At 47.8% G+C, this 16029-nt stretch overlaps 1 protein-coding gene across 2 annotated transcripts; it reads left to right on the forward strand.

Moving 5' to 3' along the window:
• Positions 1-8566: 8566 nt before the first annotated feature.
• slc35e4 (solute carrier family 35 member E4) lies at positions 8567-16024 on the forward strand. 2 transcript variants are annotated; one of them, XM_018746026.1, is made up of 3 exons: positions 8567-10403; positions 11101-11789; positions 13416-16024. In XM_018746026.1, exons 2-3 carry the CDS (start codon positions 11123-11125, stop codon positions 13883-13885), a joined length of 1137 nt encoding a protein of 378 aa, XP_018601542.1. In that variant the 5' UTR covers positions 8567-10403; positions 11101-11122; the 3' UTR covers positions 13886-16024. The 2 variants fall into 2 exon arrangements, with proteins under 2 accessions (XP_018601542.1, XP_018601541.1); XM_018746025.1 differs by having other exon boundaries at positions 8567-11789.
• Positions 16025-16029: the final 5 nt, after the last annotated feature.

Here is a 16029-nt window from a genome sequence, read left to right on the forward strand (position 1 = left end):
GCTGCCCTTTTATGTGCCCAAACCCTAATCAGCTGCTGGTGTTGCTTGTTACCGAGTTGGCGGGCATGACAGTACCCCCCGCTCCATGAGTGGCTCTTGCCGCTCGACGGTGAACCGGGGATGACCCTTGGGCCTGGGCGCAGGATGGTCAGGATGGTCACTGTGAAAAGCTGCAATCAGGTCCGGGTCCAGGATGTCCTTAGCAGCCACCCAGCAGCACTCTACTGGCCCATAGCCCTCCCAGTCAACGAGGTATTGCAGGATGCCTCTGCATTGACGGGAGTCCAACAAAGCCCGCATGGTGTAAGCAGGGGCACCTCCGTTCTGTAGGGGAATCAGAGGAGGAGAAGCCAGCTGTGGCTGGTGTAAGGACACTGCACAGGGTTTGAGGAACAAGGCGTGGAAGGTGGGATGGACCCTTAGGTGAGCAGGCAACTGGAGATGGTAGGAGACCGGGGTGACACGTCAGAAGACATTGAACAGCTTGATGTACCGTGGGCAGAGCTTCTTGGGGAGGTAAGACCCCCGGAGTGCCCTGGTGGACAACCAGACTCTCTGCCTGGGCGAGAAGGTAAGCGGGCATCTTCGGCGGTCCGCCTGGCATTTCATCTGGTTCTGGTTGTGAAGGAGGTGCTGTTGAACATCCCGCCAAACCTCTGCCCTGGCCCGGTACAATTCGTCCACCGCTGGCACGTCACTGAAAGCTGTTGCCACGGGAACAACAGGGGTTGGTAACCCAATACGCACTGAAACGGAGAGCAACCAGTGGACCCGTGAGGTAGGGAGTTGTGTGTGTATTCAGCCCAAGGTAAGTATCTTACCCACTGCTGAGGCTTCTCCATACAGTAACTGTGCAGGAACCAGCTTATATCTTGCTGGATTCTCTCCACTTGCCCATTTGCCTGTGGATGGTACCCCGACGTGAGACTTACAGACACGCCTAATTTCTGCCAGAACGCCCTCCACAACCGGGATGTGAACTGGGGACCTCGATCCAACACAATGTCTTCTGGCATACCAAAGAGGCGAAACACGTGGATGAAGAGAAGTTCGGCGGTTTCCATGGCTGTCAGAAGCTTGGGGAGGGGCACCAGATGGCAAGCCTTAGAAAAACGATCAACAACAGTCAGAATAGTGGTCTTACCATCCGAGGCAGGCAAATCCACAAGGAAATCTAAGGTTATGTGGGACCAGGGACGGTTTGGTACAGTTAGGGGCTCCAGAAGTCCCGTAGGCTTCTGGTTCAAGGGCTTGACTTGAGCAAATACCTGGCATGCCCGAATGTAGTCTTGGGTGTCCTCCGGCAATGATGGCCACCAGAAATGCTTCTGGAGAAAAGCTTGGGTCTTGCTGTACCCAGGGTGGCCAGCAGCAGGGTGGTCGTGCGCCCATTGTAAGATTGTGGCTCTCAACTCGGCGGGTACATATTGTTTGGCTGCGGGCTTACCCGGAGGTTCGGGTTCTACAGCTCGGGGTCTGGCTAGGTCCTGGCTAAAATCCCATTGTATCGGCACCAAGAAACAAGACTGAGGCAAGATGTATTTGGGACCTCGTTCTTGTGGTTCTCAGTCGTACGTGCATGAGAGGGTGTCTACCTTGGTGTTCTTGCTACCCAGCCGATAGGAGACAGTAAAGTTAAAATGGGTAAAAAAGAGAGCCCACCTGGCTTGCCGGGGATTGAGGCGCTTTGCCTTTTGCAGATATTCCAGATTCTTATGGTCCGTAAGGACAACGAATGTATGACGAGCCCCTTCCAGCCAGTGTCTCCACTCTTCGAAGGCCATCTTGACTGCCAGGAGCTCTCGGTTTCCGATGTTGTAATTCCTCTCGCCCGGTGACATCTTCCTTGAGAAGAAGACGCATGGGTAAAGTTTAGGGGGGTCTCCCTGGTGTTGGGAAAGTACGGCTCCTAACCCCAGTTTCTGAAGCATCCACCTCCACCTCAAACAGAACATCAGAATTGGCATAACGGAGGTTGGGTGCTGTCGTAAACCTTCCCTTCAGGGTGTTGAAGGCGCGTTGTGTGTCATCTGTCCAGGTGAGTCTGGCCATTTTAGACGAGGTTAGGACTGTCAGAGGTGCGGCCAGAGTAATAAAGCCCCGGATGACACAGCGATAGAAATTGCCAAAGCCTAGGAACTGTTGTAAGGCTTTTACGGTGGTGGGTCTCGGCCACTGGAGTACTGCCCTTACCTTTTCGGGGTCCATAGCCACCCCCTCCCGGCTCAGAATGAAACCTAAAAAGGCGATCTGTTTTTGGTGGAAACAGCACTTCGTACCTTCAAAACGGTTTGGCGAGGATAAGTGCATATTGCGCGGTATAGACGGTGTTGTGTTTGGTGGGCTAGGTGCTGCAGGAGTGGATGCACGCGTCGTGGTGGCGTCGACTGTTGTTTTCAGTGTGCTTACCATTACATTGTAGGCTGTGATGAGGTCAGAAAGCGTCTGTTTCATCCACGCCAGGCGTGCCTCACGAGCGTCTAACACCGCCAATACATGGTTCAGCTTCGCTGGGTCTGCGGTAAAGGAGGAACCTTCTGTCACGGTGTTTCCCGGAGTGGGTGTGCTGGACTCAAGTACGGGGCAAAGGAAGGTTGTTCAAGGGGCAATCCAGAAGACATGGTCGAGAAGACAGGCAAGAGAAACTGATGTACGAACGGAGTCCGAAGGGAGAATCCGAGAAACGGAATCCAGAGGACAGGCAAGGAGTTGTGGCAAACCAGGAAGTCGAGTACGAGGAGTGGGACGAGGAGCAATTACTAGGAGCACGAGTGAGTAACGAGGCTGAACAAGGTTCCGCAGCCTCCTATGGTCCGGGCTGCCCTTTTATGTGCCCAGACCCTGATCAGCTGCCGGTGTTGCTTGTTACCAAGTTGGCAGGTGTGACAGTTCTATTCTAACTAAAATGTTATAACCCAACTCAACTATTTCAGTAACAAACAAATTTATTAAATTCTCCAAACACCATGTAAATAAAAAACCCAAAGAAATACGTACACACACACACTTTCTGAACCACTTGTCCCATACAGGGTCGCGGGGAACCGGAGCCTACCTGGCAACTCAGGGCAAAGGGCCGGAGGGGGAGGGGACACACCCAGGACGAGACACCAGTCCACCGCAAGGCACCCCAAGCGGGACTCGAACCCCAGACCCACCAGGGAGGAGGATCCGCGCCAAAGAAGTATTCAAAGTTATTGTCCAATACACAATACTAACCCCAATCAGATCACACCAATTACAAATGCAAATAACCAAACACAAAGAAAACACGAACTTCAAAAATACACTCCAGTATTACAAACACATAACCTCATTGCTACATTTCGACACCCAACAGACTTCACAAGTTTCTTACAGAACCTTCTTTTGCTTGCACACAATGAATGATTTGTGCCAGAGTATTTCAAACACACATAAAACACCCCTCGTTGCAAACCTGATTGCAGCCTGTGGCAAGAAAACTCATCGTTTCTTAACGGAATGTCTCGTGGGACCACAACGTACACCACGGAAACTTAAACCTTGGGAATACGCAATCAACGTGAAATGATGTTTTGCCTCTTTGGTCATTCTTCAAGCAACCAGAAAAATATCACCTCCTCACACTCTGGAGCACTCTCACTCTCCCAGACCCTTCTAGAAAAATCTAGAAACTTTTCACATTTGTTCCATCCCTCTTTCCTCTCATTGGGTCTTCCCCAAACTGAACCCCACTCAATTTACAATACATGCAAAACTGACATAATGTGTAGGTTGCACCTGTTCCAACACGTGTTGGTATGACTTCAACCAACAACTCAACAAATTGATGAAGCTTTATTTAAACCTTCAAAATGAACACACAAACTAGTAGTGCTACAGGGCTACATTCTCCCCCTTCTAATAAATTGATGACCTATCATCATTAACTCATATAGCAGCTTCATAAAGAATTATCACTTAAATGTACCATAACAAGAGCACAGCGCCATAGGGTGACACCACACTGTGTGGCTGGAACAGCATCGGTTATCTCCATAAGTTCCACAGCCAACAAGTACTCCTCTGCTCAGAATATCTAGTGGTCAATCTGAAGGTTTTCCAAGCTCATTGTAGGTAAACCGTACCACTGGTCTTCTCTCCCTTCTTGACTGTTCAGACAACACGTTGTCCTGCAACGCCTCACAACCATCCTGGTCGCCTGCTCCCCCTTCTAGATCAGTTTCCACCACTGAACCTGAAGTAGGAAACGCTTCAATTTCGAGAGCGTACTCTCGACTGGCAGCTTCAACCCCTCCTAATTCAACTTCACTTCCAGCCCCTGCTAATAAAGGATTGTGACTTTCATTTCCACAGGGGGCCCGGTTCACACCAGATATTCCTGCTAATGGTAACACATTCTCCCAGTTCTGTCCATAGAACGTAAAAGGCTCAGTAACCACCTCAGAATCTAAGTCAGAGAAGGATGATACAGCCGTTCTCATCATGGAATCACTCCTCTGATTGCAAACCAATTGTTTTGTCTTTGAGAGACTCTGCAGCCTAGTTGCTCATCTCTGCAGAGGATCGGATTCATCCACATTCCCTGATATTCTCACTAAGCATCTAATGGGAAGTAGATGATTACGGTAAACTGTCCTGATTGCCCCAGAACCACTCTCAGGCTTGATCTGGTACAATGGCAGATTTTTCATTTTCCCCACCACAATATATTGTAAGGACCTCCACCTATTCTGTAACTTCTGCTTAATCCTGACACCAAAATTCCTCAGTAGTACACGGTCTCCCTTTTCCAGAACCTGGTCCTTGACTAATTTATCATGTGTTCTCTTGTTCTATTCACAATTCTTTTCAGCAGTTTCTTTAGTTAACTGATAAGCTCTGTTCAAATCTGCTCTCAACTTAGTGACATACCGTTAATATTGCACTCCGTCATCACCCGCCAGTGGCACACCGAAACACAAGTCTATAGGCAGACGAGCTTCCCGACCAAACATCAACAGAAAAGGGGAGTAGCCAGTCGCCTCATTTCTCATGCAGTTATAGGCATGCACAAGTTGACTGATCTTCTGACTCCAGCTCTGCTTCTGCCTGGGGTCCAATGTTCCCAACATGGACAAAAAAGTCCTGTTGAATCTCTCTGGTTGGGGATAGTGTGGCAATTCAAAGTCCTGTAATCTACACACATGCACAATTGACCGGATTTCTTTTGGGCAATAACTACGGGGGATGCAAAAAGACTTCTGGATTCCTTTATGATACCTGCTGTTAACAGTCCCTGTAGATGACGCCGCAAATCGTCTAGCTCAGTGGGTGCCAAATGCCGGGACCTCTCTCAAAATGGCCTATCATCAGTAAGTGTGATCCTATGTTCCACCCCATTTGCCAAACCAACATCCCACTTATTCAGTGAAAACACATTGGCTCGTTCAGCTAATTTATGTGATAGCCTCATCTTCCACTCTTTGGAAACGGGTGAATTCCCAAAGTCAAACAAGGCTGGATCAATCTTTGTGGGCTTCTTGCTGTCATTACTCTTTGCAATAGTCACTGTGTCAGTGACATGTATTTGCGATAATGGTGCCAGCTGAAATGAAAGCATCTTTAAATGACTCGTGCAACATAACCAGAAAGTTGTCTTTATCGACAGCTGATAAAAATAACACAGTGGGCTGTACCAGGACACCAGAAGGGAGAGCAAGAGTGGGAGCTCACTCTGTAATCAGAATGCTTTTCCCCATAGACTGGGTTTTTTGAATCTTACAGACTGCAACATGCTCATCAGCAGCAGGAACAATCAAAGGGTCGGGACCCATCCAACTGACATCGGCCACTTTGTCTCCAGCGTGGGGGGGAACATGCCCCATCTAGGCTAGTGTCTTTGCCTGAGACTTAAGAGTGCTCACATTCAACGAATAGGATGGATCAGCACTCATATCCTCCTGTGTGCCAAAGACAAAAGGGTGTACCCTTTGCACATTACAGGAATGTTATCAGAACAGCGTGGATCGGGGCAAACCAAAGCAAGAACATTGATGGGATTCCCATCAGTCATCCCTTTTTGCAGAAACTCCAACTCCACCTGCACATATCCTTGATAAGAATAACCATCTTCAGAATCACGTAGACCCCAGATGGCTAACCTGCTTACTGGACACAATGGTACATGTTTCAAGTGCTTATTATACCAGCTGTCAAAAATAATTGTCACCTGGGACCCACTGTCAAGCAGGGCTGTACAGATCTTCCCTTCCATCTTGACCTGAACAATGGAGGGTGGTCCCACCAATTCTTTAGGCAACCAGCTAGCTTGGGTACTGGCAAAGCCTCTACTCACATGAATATCTGAGGGGCTACCCTCAGCGGAAACACTTGACCTCTGTTTAGTGGCTCACACTGTGCGTTGTGCACGAATGAACTTTTGGATCACTTTCTGTGGGTCCTCCGGTCTGTCGTATTTTGCAGCCATATCCCCGTCTTCATCACAGCGATAACAGAAAAACCCACCCTGTCTACGACATGGGAGTGAGCCTTGCTGTGGTATAGCTGAGGACGGTGGCCTGGGATCTGACTTATCAATGACTGCAGTAGCAGGCTTAACTGACATAATCTTGACTTGCTTTCTGAGTTTTCTGATCTCTTTTTTCAGAGCTTTCACTTCGCTACCATCCTCAGGATGTTCAGTGGAGTCAGTTGTTACCATGCTGGACTCCTGGACCACCACAGGATGAGCAGGCAGAAAAGCGGAACATTCAGCTAACTGAAGCTTCAAAGCTTTCACTTCGGCTTGGAGCTCTTGCATTCCACTGTCTGCATGTGCCACTACAGTTTTGGCCTGGACAGGCTTCACTGTGGACTTCAGATTGCCACACCCACACCTCCGGGCCGACACGGAACACCTGGGACGCAACGCAGTTTATTTTCCAGTTGCTGATGTCGGTCAGCTGGAGAATGTGTAAAGTAAGTGCTCAGTGAGCACTCCCCCGGAAGGTTGCACAACAGACCCCATCAGTAACATGCCATTTAACTCCAGCTGCATGACCATGACCACCTGTTGAATAAACAAGCACAAGAATAATTCAATTCAATTTATTTTATAGAGCACTCTTCTTACGCAGTGACACAGCATGTGAACAAAGACAAGCCATTGATCACACACACACACACACACACGTTTTTGGAACCGCTTGTCCCATACGGGGTAACGGGGAACCCAAGCCTACCCGGTAACACAGGGCGTAGGGCCAGAGGGGGAGGGGACACACCCAGGACAGGACACCAGTCCACCACAAGGCACCCCAAGCGGGACTCAAACCCCAAACCCACCGGAGAGCAGGACCAGGTCCAACCCACTGCACCACCGCAGCCCCCGGCTATTGAGCAAATGTTTGCAATAAGGCCTCACATCTACACTGTGGATATACAACACGGTAATGCCACTTGGGCATGGGGTTTGGTCTCCCAGCAGAACTATCATTTTTGGAAAGATGATCACAGCCCCATTTATTCCCGAGCAGATTTTGGAAACTGATTTTGAAGATCAGTGTCTTTTGGAAAAGCTCCAGGGCCTGATGGCTTTCCTGTGGAATTCTACACAAAATTTTGGTGAAAATGGTAACTTTTACCACAATTGGTATAATTTTAGAGAGACAAAACTCCTTGAGAATGCTCCTCATTTCGACATATTTCTGTAGTAAATGGTGACGAGAAACTGAGTTGTTGCGCCTCTGTACAGAACTGGGCTTGTAATAATTCAGGAATTCAATTAAAGAAAAGGAGAACTGCAAAAGCCATTACACCATTAATTCTTTGTGCTTCAGTGATTTTGGATTCGAGTGAATAGGTGATATCATGAGTTTTGAGTGATGCTGGGAAAAGGAGCTACTTTACAATATGCGTTCTGGGACTTAAGCTAAATCCTCATAGAGAGCCATTGTTAATGTGTTTGAACATATGGTTTAGTACAGTTCCTCATCACACACTTTTCAGGGCTCATGTGAAAAAGTGAGTAAGAGTGAGAAGTGCTAGAGGAGCACAGCTGCAGTTGCACCCATCCGGAGTCCCCCCACCCCCCAACCCCTCCATGGAGCACCGCAAGTTAATGTGAGTTTCTCTGCCACTCAATGGTGCTTCTTATTGGATAATAAAGCTGATTGCCTTTCTGTGGGCAGTGCAGCTCGAAGCCCGGGGTCATTGGGCCCAGAACATACACACACAGCTACCCTGGACACACACAAGCTTTACTGAATTCCATAAAAAACACTCCAAAATACCTCCACATCATACTTCATTAAAGTCTTTCTCATCATAGAAATGATAGAGATTATTCACTCATTTGCACATAAACTTGTCTTTCCACAACAGACAGTAAAAACCATGAGAGGTGAAAAACAATTACAAATAACCACATTCAGAAAAAAAAGAAAACAAAAAACCTGGGACTTTAAAAGTCTTTACCTTTAAGTGTTTTAAGAAAAACTGTAAAAAATTGTGAATAACCCATAAGTACCTGAGTCATCTTAAAAATAAACACTCCAACATTACTCTATTATTTTCAATGATATTAAAACACACATTTATAGCATATCATACCCACACAGATTTCTAAAGAATTATTAAATAGCAAATACTATTAAAACAATAAAATCAACAATCAAACTGTTTTTCCAAGGAAAAGTCAGCTGCCAGGTGGGGCTCCTAGCCAGGCCTTGACAAACTGAACCTAGGGGGAGACCCCACCCGGGAAAGAATAACCAATAAACCCGTATGGTCGGGTACCAGTACGAAGGAAGGGGATCTTCTTGGCAGTTTTTGGGAGTTGCCATCAAAACTGGCTCCCAAAGTGCAGCAGTACCAGTGACTGACCCAACCTCCCCGCTGTGTCTTCTCTTTCTCCTAGTCACTGTCGAGAAGTTCTGTGCACTGTCCATGTGACCAGCAGTACTCTTACTCCTGCTCTTACTCAGCCAGGGTCACTACAAATGTGTCCAGTGAAGGAGACCTGACCATACTGGCTACAGACAACCGCTCTCTTAGCTCAGTCCACTGATATCCTGGAAGACACACAGTACTCAGAGTATGTGTGTGTCTTTGTCCTGGTTCCTGGTTGCCTTGCTGTGGTTATATTCTCACACACGAGCAACAGCAGTGAGGTTTGTGCACTATCCAAGACAGTGTGAGTATGCGTGCGTGTGTGTCTGACAATCAATGGGCCTCCTTCACAAAGATTTACATATGTGTGTGTGTCTGTGCTTGAATTTCCATATATTCATCCTCATATCTGTGGGCTCTGTGTACTCATTGTGAGGACTTGTGCAGGCGGGGACTAAAGGTCAAGAGTTTGAGACCAGTTACACCTCCTTTCCGGTTAGAACGTGATGCCACGTTTGTGGCTGCAGGTATCCCATGTGTCACACTCCAAGCACTCCCCCAGTGACACGTTCCATGTAATCCTTAAAAAGTCAAAGGGCAGCTTCCTATTTCAACTGAGGTGGGGCGACGACGGCATTTCTGTGGTGGTAAGTCCACCAAAGTATATGTGGAGATGATGTGGTGATGATGATGAGTGTTTTTTGGAGATGTGGTGTAGAGATGTAGTGATTTTGTGGACATGATGAAATCAAGGTGTTGTGGAGATGTGACAATATAGCAATGTACAGATGATGCTCTGATGGTGTTTTTAATGACATTGTGCTCATGTGGTGGTGATGTGATGATGTGCAGTTGTGTGGACTATGTGATGTTGTACTGGTGTTATGGAGATGTGATGGTATAGAGATGTGATGATGTAGGCATCTTGTAGAGTGACAATATAGCAATGTAAAGATGAAGCTCTGATGGTGTTTTTAATTATGCTGTCATGTAGAAGTGATGATGACATGCAATTTTGTTGACTATGTGGTGATATACTCATGTTACGGAGATGCAATGATGTTTTTAACATTGTAAGTCACTTTGGAGAAACACGTGAGCTAAATGAATACATGTAAAAGTAATGATGAAGTGGTGATGTGTGATGATGTGAAGATGATGCCATGATGGAGGGACGATGCATTGATATGATCATGATGCAGTGTCCTCATGCTGTACTCCCAGTGCCACTATGGTCCATATGTCTCAGACGTCCACTTGCTTCGCCCAGCCCCGTAACGACGGTATTTTTCCGTGTTTATTTTTAGCGCGCGAGGCGGGTGGGGGGGTCTCCAGCGTGTCACGATGACGGAGACAGTGAGTGAACACACATCACAGAGCGCGTTCACACGGCAGTGCTGTCATTGAGTGACACGCGTAAGAACTGTACAAAGAGATCATGTCGCGTTTGATTTATCTGGACTTGCGCTGATCATCTCAGAGGCACAGGAGCTCGGAGGATCTTCTGGGATCTGACACCTTCTCCCTTTCTCCCGAGAGATCGCCGCACGGTGAGTCCATCAGTGCACATATCAGAATGCCCACGTGGTGTTATTTTGTGTCCATCTCCCGACACCGCCCCTCGGGCGCGCGCTCGTAAATGTCGCTTTAAACTTAGTAACACACTCTCACCGTGTCATCATGGCGGACCACGCGCTGTAATGTCGCGTCGTACCCGTACCGTGTGGAAACGTGTAAAAAACGCTGTGCGTGGTGCCGGTCTGCGGGTTGCGATGATGCGCTGTTCGCTGCGCGGGGGGACGGAGCCGCGGCGGATCGGCCGGGGTCCCAGGGGCACGTGACGGTAGGGACACGGGAGGAACAGAGAGAGACTCACAGTGAGGGACCCATCAGGACGCGCTGCTGCTGCACTGCGGCGATGACGACATCGCTCCTTCACATGGACGCGCACGAGCTCGGCAGGTAAGCCGGTCGGGACGTGTTCCGTTCTCAAACCGGGGCAGGAGGGGGCGGGGGGAAGCGGTCCCGGCGCGCGTTCCACACAGCCCTCCTCCAGCCGTATCCTAGTAACGGACTGTTTGTTTGTTACCCCCGTGTGGCCCACGCGTGGCTGGGCGGGTCTCGGTGTGTCACCGGCCGGGACAACAGCTCGCCATCTTGGACAGTCACACAGGGCACCTTCAGTGGGTGCTCATCACTGCCTCCAGTTCTGTGTGTGTGAGAACACAGCGCATGATTTCATTCCAGAGGAGAGGATGAAGCGAACACAATGACCGCAGATGGCCTCTCCGGATGTGGGGCCACAGCGCGCACGGAGGGCAGCGCAGAGCTGGAGACTGGAGATGAAGGCTGCAGGTGGATGGTGGACAGCAGGGTGGCGAGTGGACAAGGTGGATGGAGATGGAGGAGGCCTCCGGAGGTGCTGTACCTTGTGCCTGCCGTGTCCGTGTGGCTCGTGACTGGCACCACCATCTCCAGCCTCAACAAGTGGATCTTCACCGTGTACAACTTCCGGTACCCACTGCTGCTGTCGGCTCTGCACATGCTCACGGCCATCGTCGTGGACTACGGGCTCATCAAGCTGCAGCTGGTACCCCACGTGGCGGCAGGGGACGGCCACCTGCGAGCCGAAGCCAAGTGCAAAGTATTCCTCCTGAGCCTGACCTTCTGTGCCAGCATTGCCTTTGGCAACATGGGCTTGAGCTACGTGCAGCTCTCCTTCGCCCAGATGATCTACACGACAACACCCATCTTCACCCTGGCCATCTCCAGCCTGGTCCTGGGCAAACAGCATCACATCCTTAAGTACACAGCGATGATGCCCATCTGCCTTGGAGCTTCCTTCAGCGTCCTTGGCGAGGTGCAGTTCGACCAGACGGGCTGCCTCTTCGTGTTGGCCGCCACCATGCTCCGCGGGATCAAGTCCATCCAGCAGAGTGAGTCCAGCCCCTGTGTGACTGCTGGAATTATGGGTGCTGCTCTAAAATCAGTGTTTCTTGAAAGGATTATTGTAATTCTGGATACACTGTAACTGGTCTGATTGCGTAATTATTATAGTTCTGGTTTCATCATAATTGGTTTGATAGTTTAATATTTACATATATAGCTGATGCTTTTCTCCAAAGTGACATAATATTAGTTATAATTACTTACCCATTTATACAGCTGGGTAATTTTTTTACTGGAGCAATTTAGGGCAAGTACTTTGCTCAAGGGCACTACAGCCAGAGGTGGGGATCAAACCTATGGCCTTGGATCCAAAGGCAGTACCTCTAACCACTGCTTTATCGGCTGTCCCCATAGATAGAGCTAATGATAGAGTCATAATTCTTGTTACACAGTAACTAGTTTGAGTACATGATCATTATAGCTCAGGTTACACTGTAACTAGTCTGATTGCATGATTATTTTTGTTACACTGTAACCAACTGCAATGATAGTAGTGTGACTCACAAGTAATTGTCTCACAGTGTAGCTGGTTTGATTTTTATCATAACAATTGTCAATTGTGGTTACGGCGTAACTGCTTTGATTCCAGCCTGTTTCTTCGAGCTCGTTATTAGGCCCTGCAACTGCTTGAATCGTTTCTTTCTGAAATAAGAATATTATGTTGCTACTGCTTTGATTTTAGTGAAAATTAAAATGGAGTTAGTACGGTTCTGGTGCCCGCACTAAGACACACACACATGCATGTCGCAGGCAGTTTCCCCCTTTAAAATACTGGAGGCGCTCGTTGTGTGTTAATTTATTACGTTATAATTCTTAAGTTTGTGTTTGACACGCGTATAATGAAGTGTTAAATGCTGGGATCCGCACTCTGTCTTTAAACAGAAGAGACGTCTAATGAAAAGCGATACTGTGTGAATGGTGTGAGTAATTGCGCTCTGTCTGGGTCCGACGAGTTGTGAAAAAAACAATGTTTGTTATTCCATGTTTCATCAGGCTGGAGCTCAGTATTTCGGGTTTCGAGTTTGCTCAGATTAACGAGCATTCAGCCATATTCCAGACCACCAATCGATAGACAACCTGCGCGTGTAGGCTAGCCCACGGAGCCAAAGTTTATATTTATTTCCCTGTGTAGTAGTTAGTCAAAGACTTTTCATACGTAACGTGCGAATATGATATTTAACCAGAGCGATATAAACAGATAACATCTTTAATAACTCTGTATAACCTCGAACATCTTAATTCTAATTCAAATTTATTTATTTATTTATTTTTTAATAATTTCATTTTAGGTGACGTCTGCGCTACACTAGTCTCCCAGGTTTCCGCTTCCTGTAGATCCGCCCCGCACCTCCGGGGCATCCGGTGCGTGAACTAATAGTAGCGCTCCGTTTCAAAGCCCCGCCCCCGAAACGTTTTCTTTTTTTTTTTTTTATCTTGATTATGGACGACGGTGACGTCATTCCTGTACAGAGCCCCTTTGTCTCCTTACTGGGTTAAGTTTGAATGAATCATGAGGAGTTCCAGTTCAGTGATGTCTTTGTGTAACAGCACTGCACAGCGGTCCCCTCCCTGAACTCTGACAGCTTCTGCTCTTGTGTGTGTGTGTTTACCAGGCATCCTCCTGCAGGAGGAGAAGATCCACTCGGTCTTCCTTCTCTACCTCATGGCCATCCCCAGCTTCCTGATCCTGGCCGTGGCGGCGCTCGTGCTGGAGAACTGGGCCGGCCTCAAGTCGCCGCTGCACTACGACCGCTGCCTTTGGCTCTTCATCCTGCTCAGCTGTCTCAGCTCGGTGTTGTACAACCTGGCTAGCTGCTGCGTGATCACACGCACCTCCGCCGTCACCCTGCATATTCTGGGCAACCTGTCTGTGGTGGGCAATCTGCTCCTTTCGCAGCTGCTCTTTGACAGCAAGCTGTCTGCACTCAGCTGTGCCGGTGTGGTCCTCACGCTCTCCGGAGTGCTCATCTACCAGAACTCCGAGTACATCGGCGGGTACTTAGACTCGCGCTGTATGCGCAGTCCCTCCCCCGAGTCGGATGGGGGGCAACAGGGCATCAAGCCCCCAGGGAAAGTTGACTGAGGGTGCATTGCGGGGGGCATGGCCTGCCAGCAGTGCATCAACTCCATCACCTGCAGTACCAGCAGTGGCCACTAGGAGCTCCGAAGAGCTTGTTTGGGGAGCTGTTGAGAGGTGTGGTCTCACAGCACTCTTGTATGTTTGGTACCTCTTAGTGGCTGCACTGCAGGTCGCACCAGACAGTGAATTACCAGAGTACAGTCATCTCATCCTACCTGATCACTGTAAATTTCAACACTGTGAGCACATGACAACAGGTGCCATGGGGCAGGGGTAGGAAGTGAGAGTGTGGTTCTCTTCAAAGGACACTTGCTGTGTGTGAACGCTGGACTTTGAGGCAGCTTCTTATGTGGACATGGACCTATTTTAAACTGAGTGTCTTCATTGTCTACTTTAACGTCAACGGTTGTTTACATGAGTGGTGACTGTTACAGATTAATGCAAAACAGGGTTTCATTTTTGTTTGTTTGTTTGGCTTGTTTTCTTGCAAGGAGATAGGAAGTGGGATATTCGTGGTCACGTCCGCTGCTGGATACACTGCTGTGTTAAGGAGAAATGTATAAAGGGAGTGATAGCTTTGCTATCTGTGGTAAATTTCCCATCATGTTGCACTCCTGTTGTCCATCTTTAGCTTTAGCCATTGTAAGGTGTGACAGAAGCTCACATCTCATGGTGTTAAACCAGAACTCAGTTTCCCAGCATGCCTTCTGGCAGCCTTCCATTTCCCAGGATTCCTCACAGTGATGCTACAAGCTTTCATTTGTCAGCATACTTTGTGGCATCACTCTAGTCCCCTGTCTCCCAGAATGCCTTGCGTCGACCCGTTGTTAAGACTGGTGTCAGTGCCACACTGGTGGATGAACCATGTGTATCATCAGCATGTGACCATGGCATGAGTTGCTATAAGTCGCTAAATTTTCGCACAAAACCTAGGATCTCTTCCATCCATTATAGAAAAAAATGTTTGCACCTTTGTGATTATTTTTGTGTTTTATGTTCTTAATTTTGATTTGCTCCCCTTTTTTGCCTTGTTTTGCATTACAGAATTCCTGTGACATCACTTGGGGAAATGACCAGTGGTGTGAAATGCCATACCTCAAAGAATCATATGTCAATATTTATTTTACACTTGTTCAAAGATACTGTTTGCATATTAACACTGTATAATATGACACTGTTTATATTTAACGATATGATATAGCACAGTTTATGAACTGGAAGGTTCGGTTAACTGGGTCTGTCAGGTCTCACAGGTATGTTCTGAAATGTCAAAGTGTTGGTTAAACTCCCGCCTCACAGGGGTCATGACCAAAAAGGTTCAGCTGATCAAATGTAATGTTTGGGAGTGTGATCAGAACTCTGTATGTTTTTCTGTCTCAGGGACCGTAGATAGCGATGGGTCTTAGTGTACAGCGTACCAATCCTGCTGGTTCTTGCTGCACAGTGGACCAGTCAGAATGGATTGTGGTGCACTGTGTACCAGTCACAATTGCTCTTGGTGCCAGTGGACCAATCACAATGGTTCTTGGTGTACTGTAGACCAGTCGTGATGGTTCCTGCTGCACAGTAGATTAATTGGGATGGGTCGTGTGTACCACTCACAATTGTCCTTGGTGCACAGTGGACTAATTGCCATGGCTCGTGTTGCACAGCGGTCCACTCATGATGGTTCTTGTTGCACAATGGGCCGATAGCGATGGTTCTTACTGCACAGTGAGCCGATTTTGTAGGTTAGATCATAGCTCACAGTGGACCGATCCCACTGGCTCTGGGTGCGGTGCGGGTTTCTCTAATTGGACTTTCTGTGGACAGGCTGCTCACTAGACATTTACTGTGCCATTTTGACCGCACCAGGCTGAAGTTCATCCTAAGTTAAAGTAGCATCTAACTGAAAGGTTATATTTTCTACCTGCAGTTTTCTGAGCTCATCAGTGCTGTTGAGATTCAGCAGGTCATAAATAGGAATGTAATTATTTTACTGTAATTTATTTTTTAAAAAAAGTCTTTAATCTTTCCCATATGTTACTATGAAGCCAAGTTTTATTGTTACTGGGAGAACAGAAGCCATGTGTTATGAAGGAAAATGACAAATGTCAATTTTACAATGGTGGAAAAAAGATATTTAAATACAGTATTATTTGAAGACT

The sequence above is a fragment of the Scleropages formosus genome, chromosome 6 (genome assembly GCF_900964775.1).
Source record: "Scleropages formosus chromosome 6, fSclFor1.1, whole genome shotgun sequence".
NCBI lineage: Eukaryota > Metazoa > Chordata > Actinopteri > Osteoglossiformes > Osteoglossidae > Scleropages > Scleropages formosus.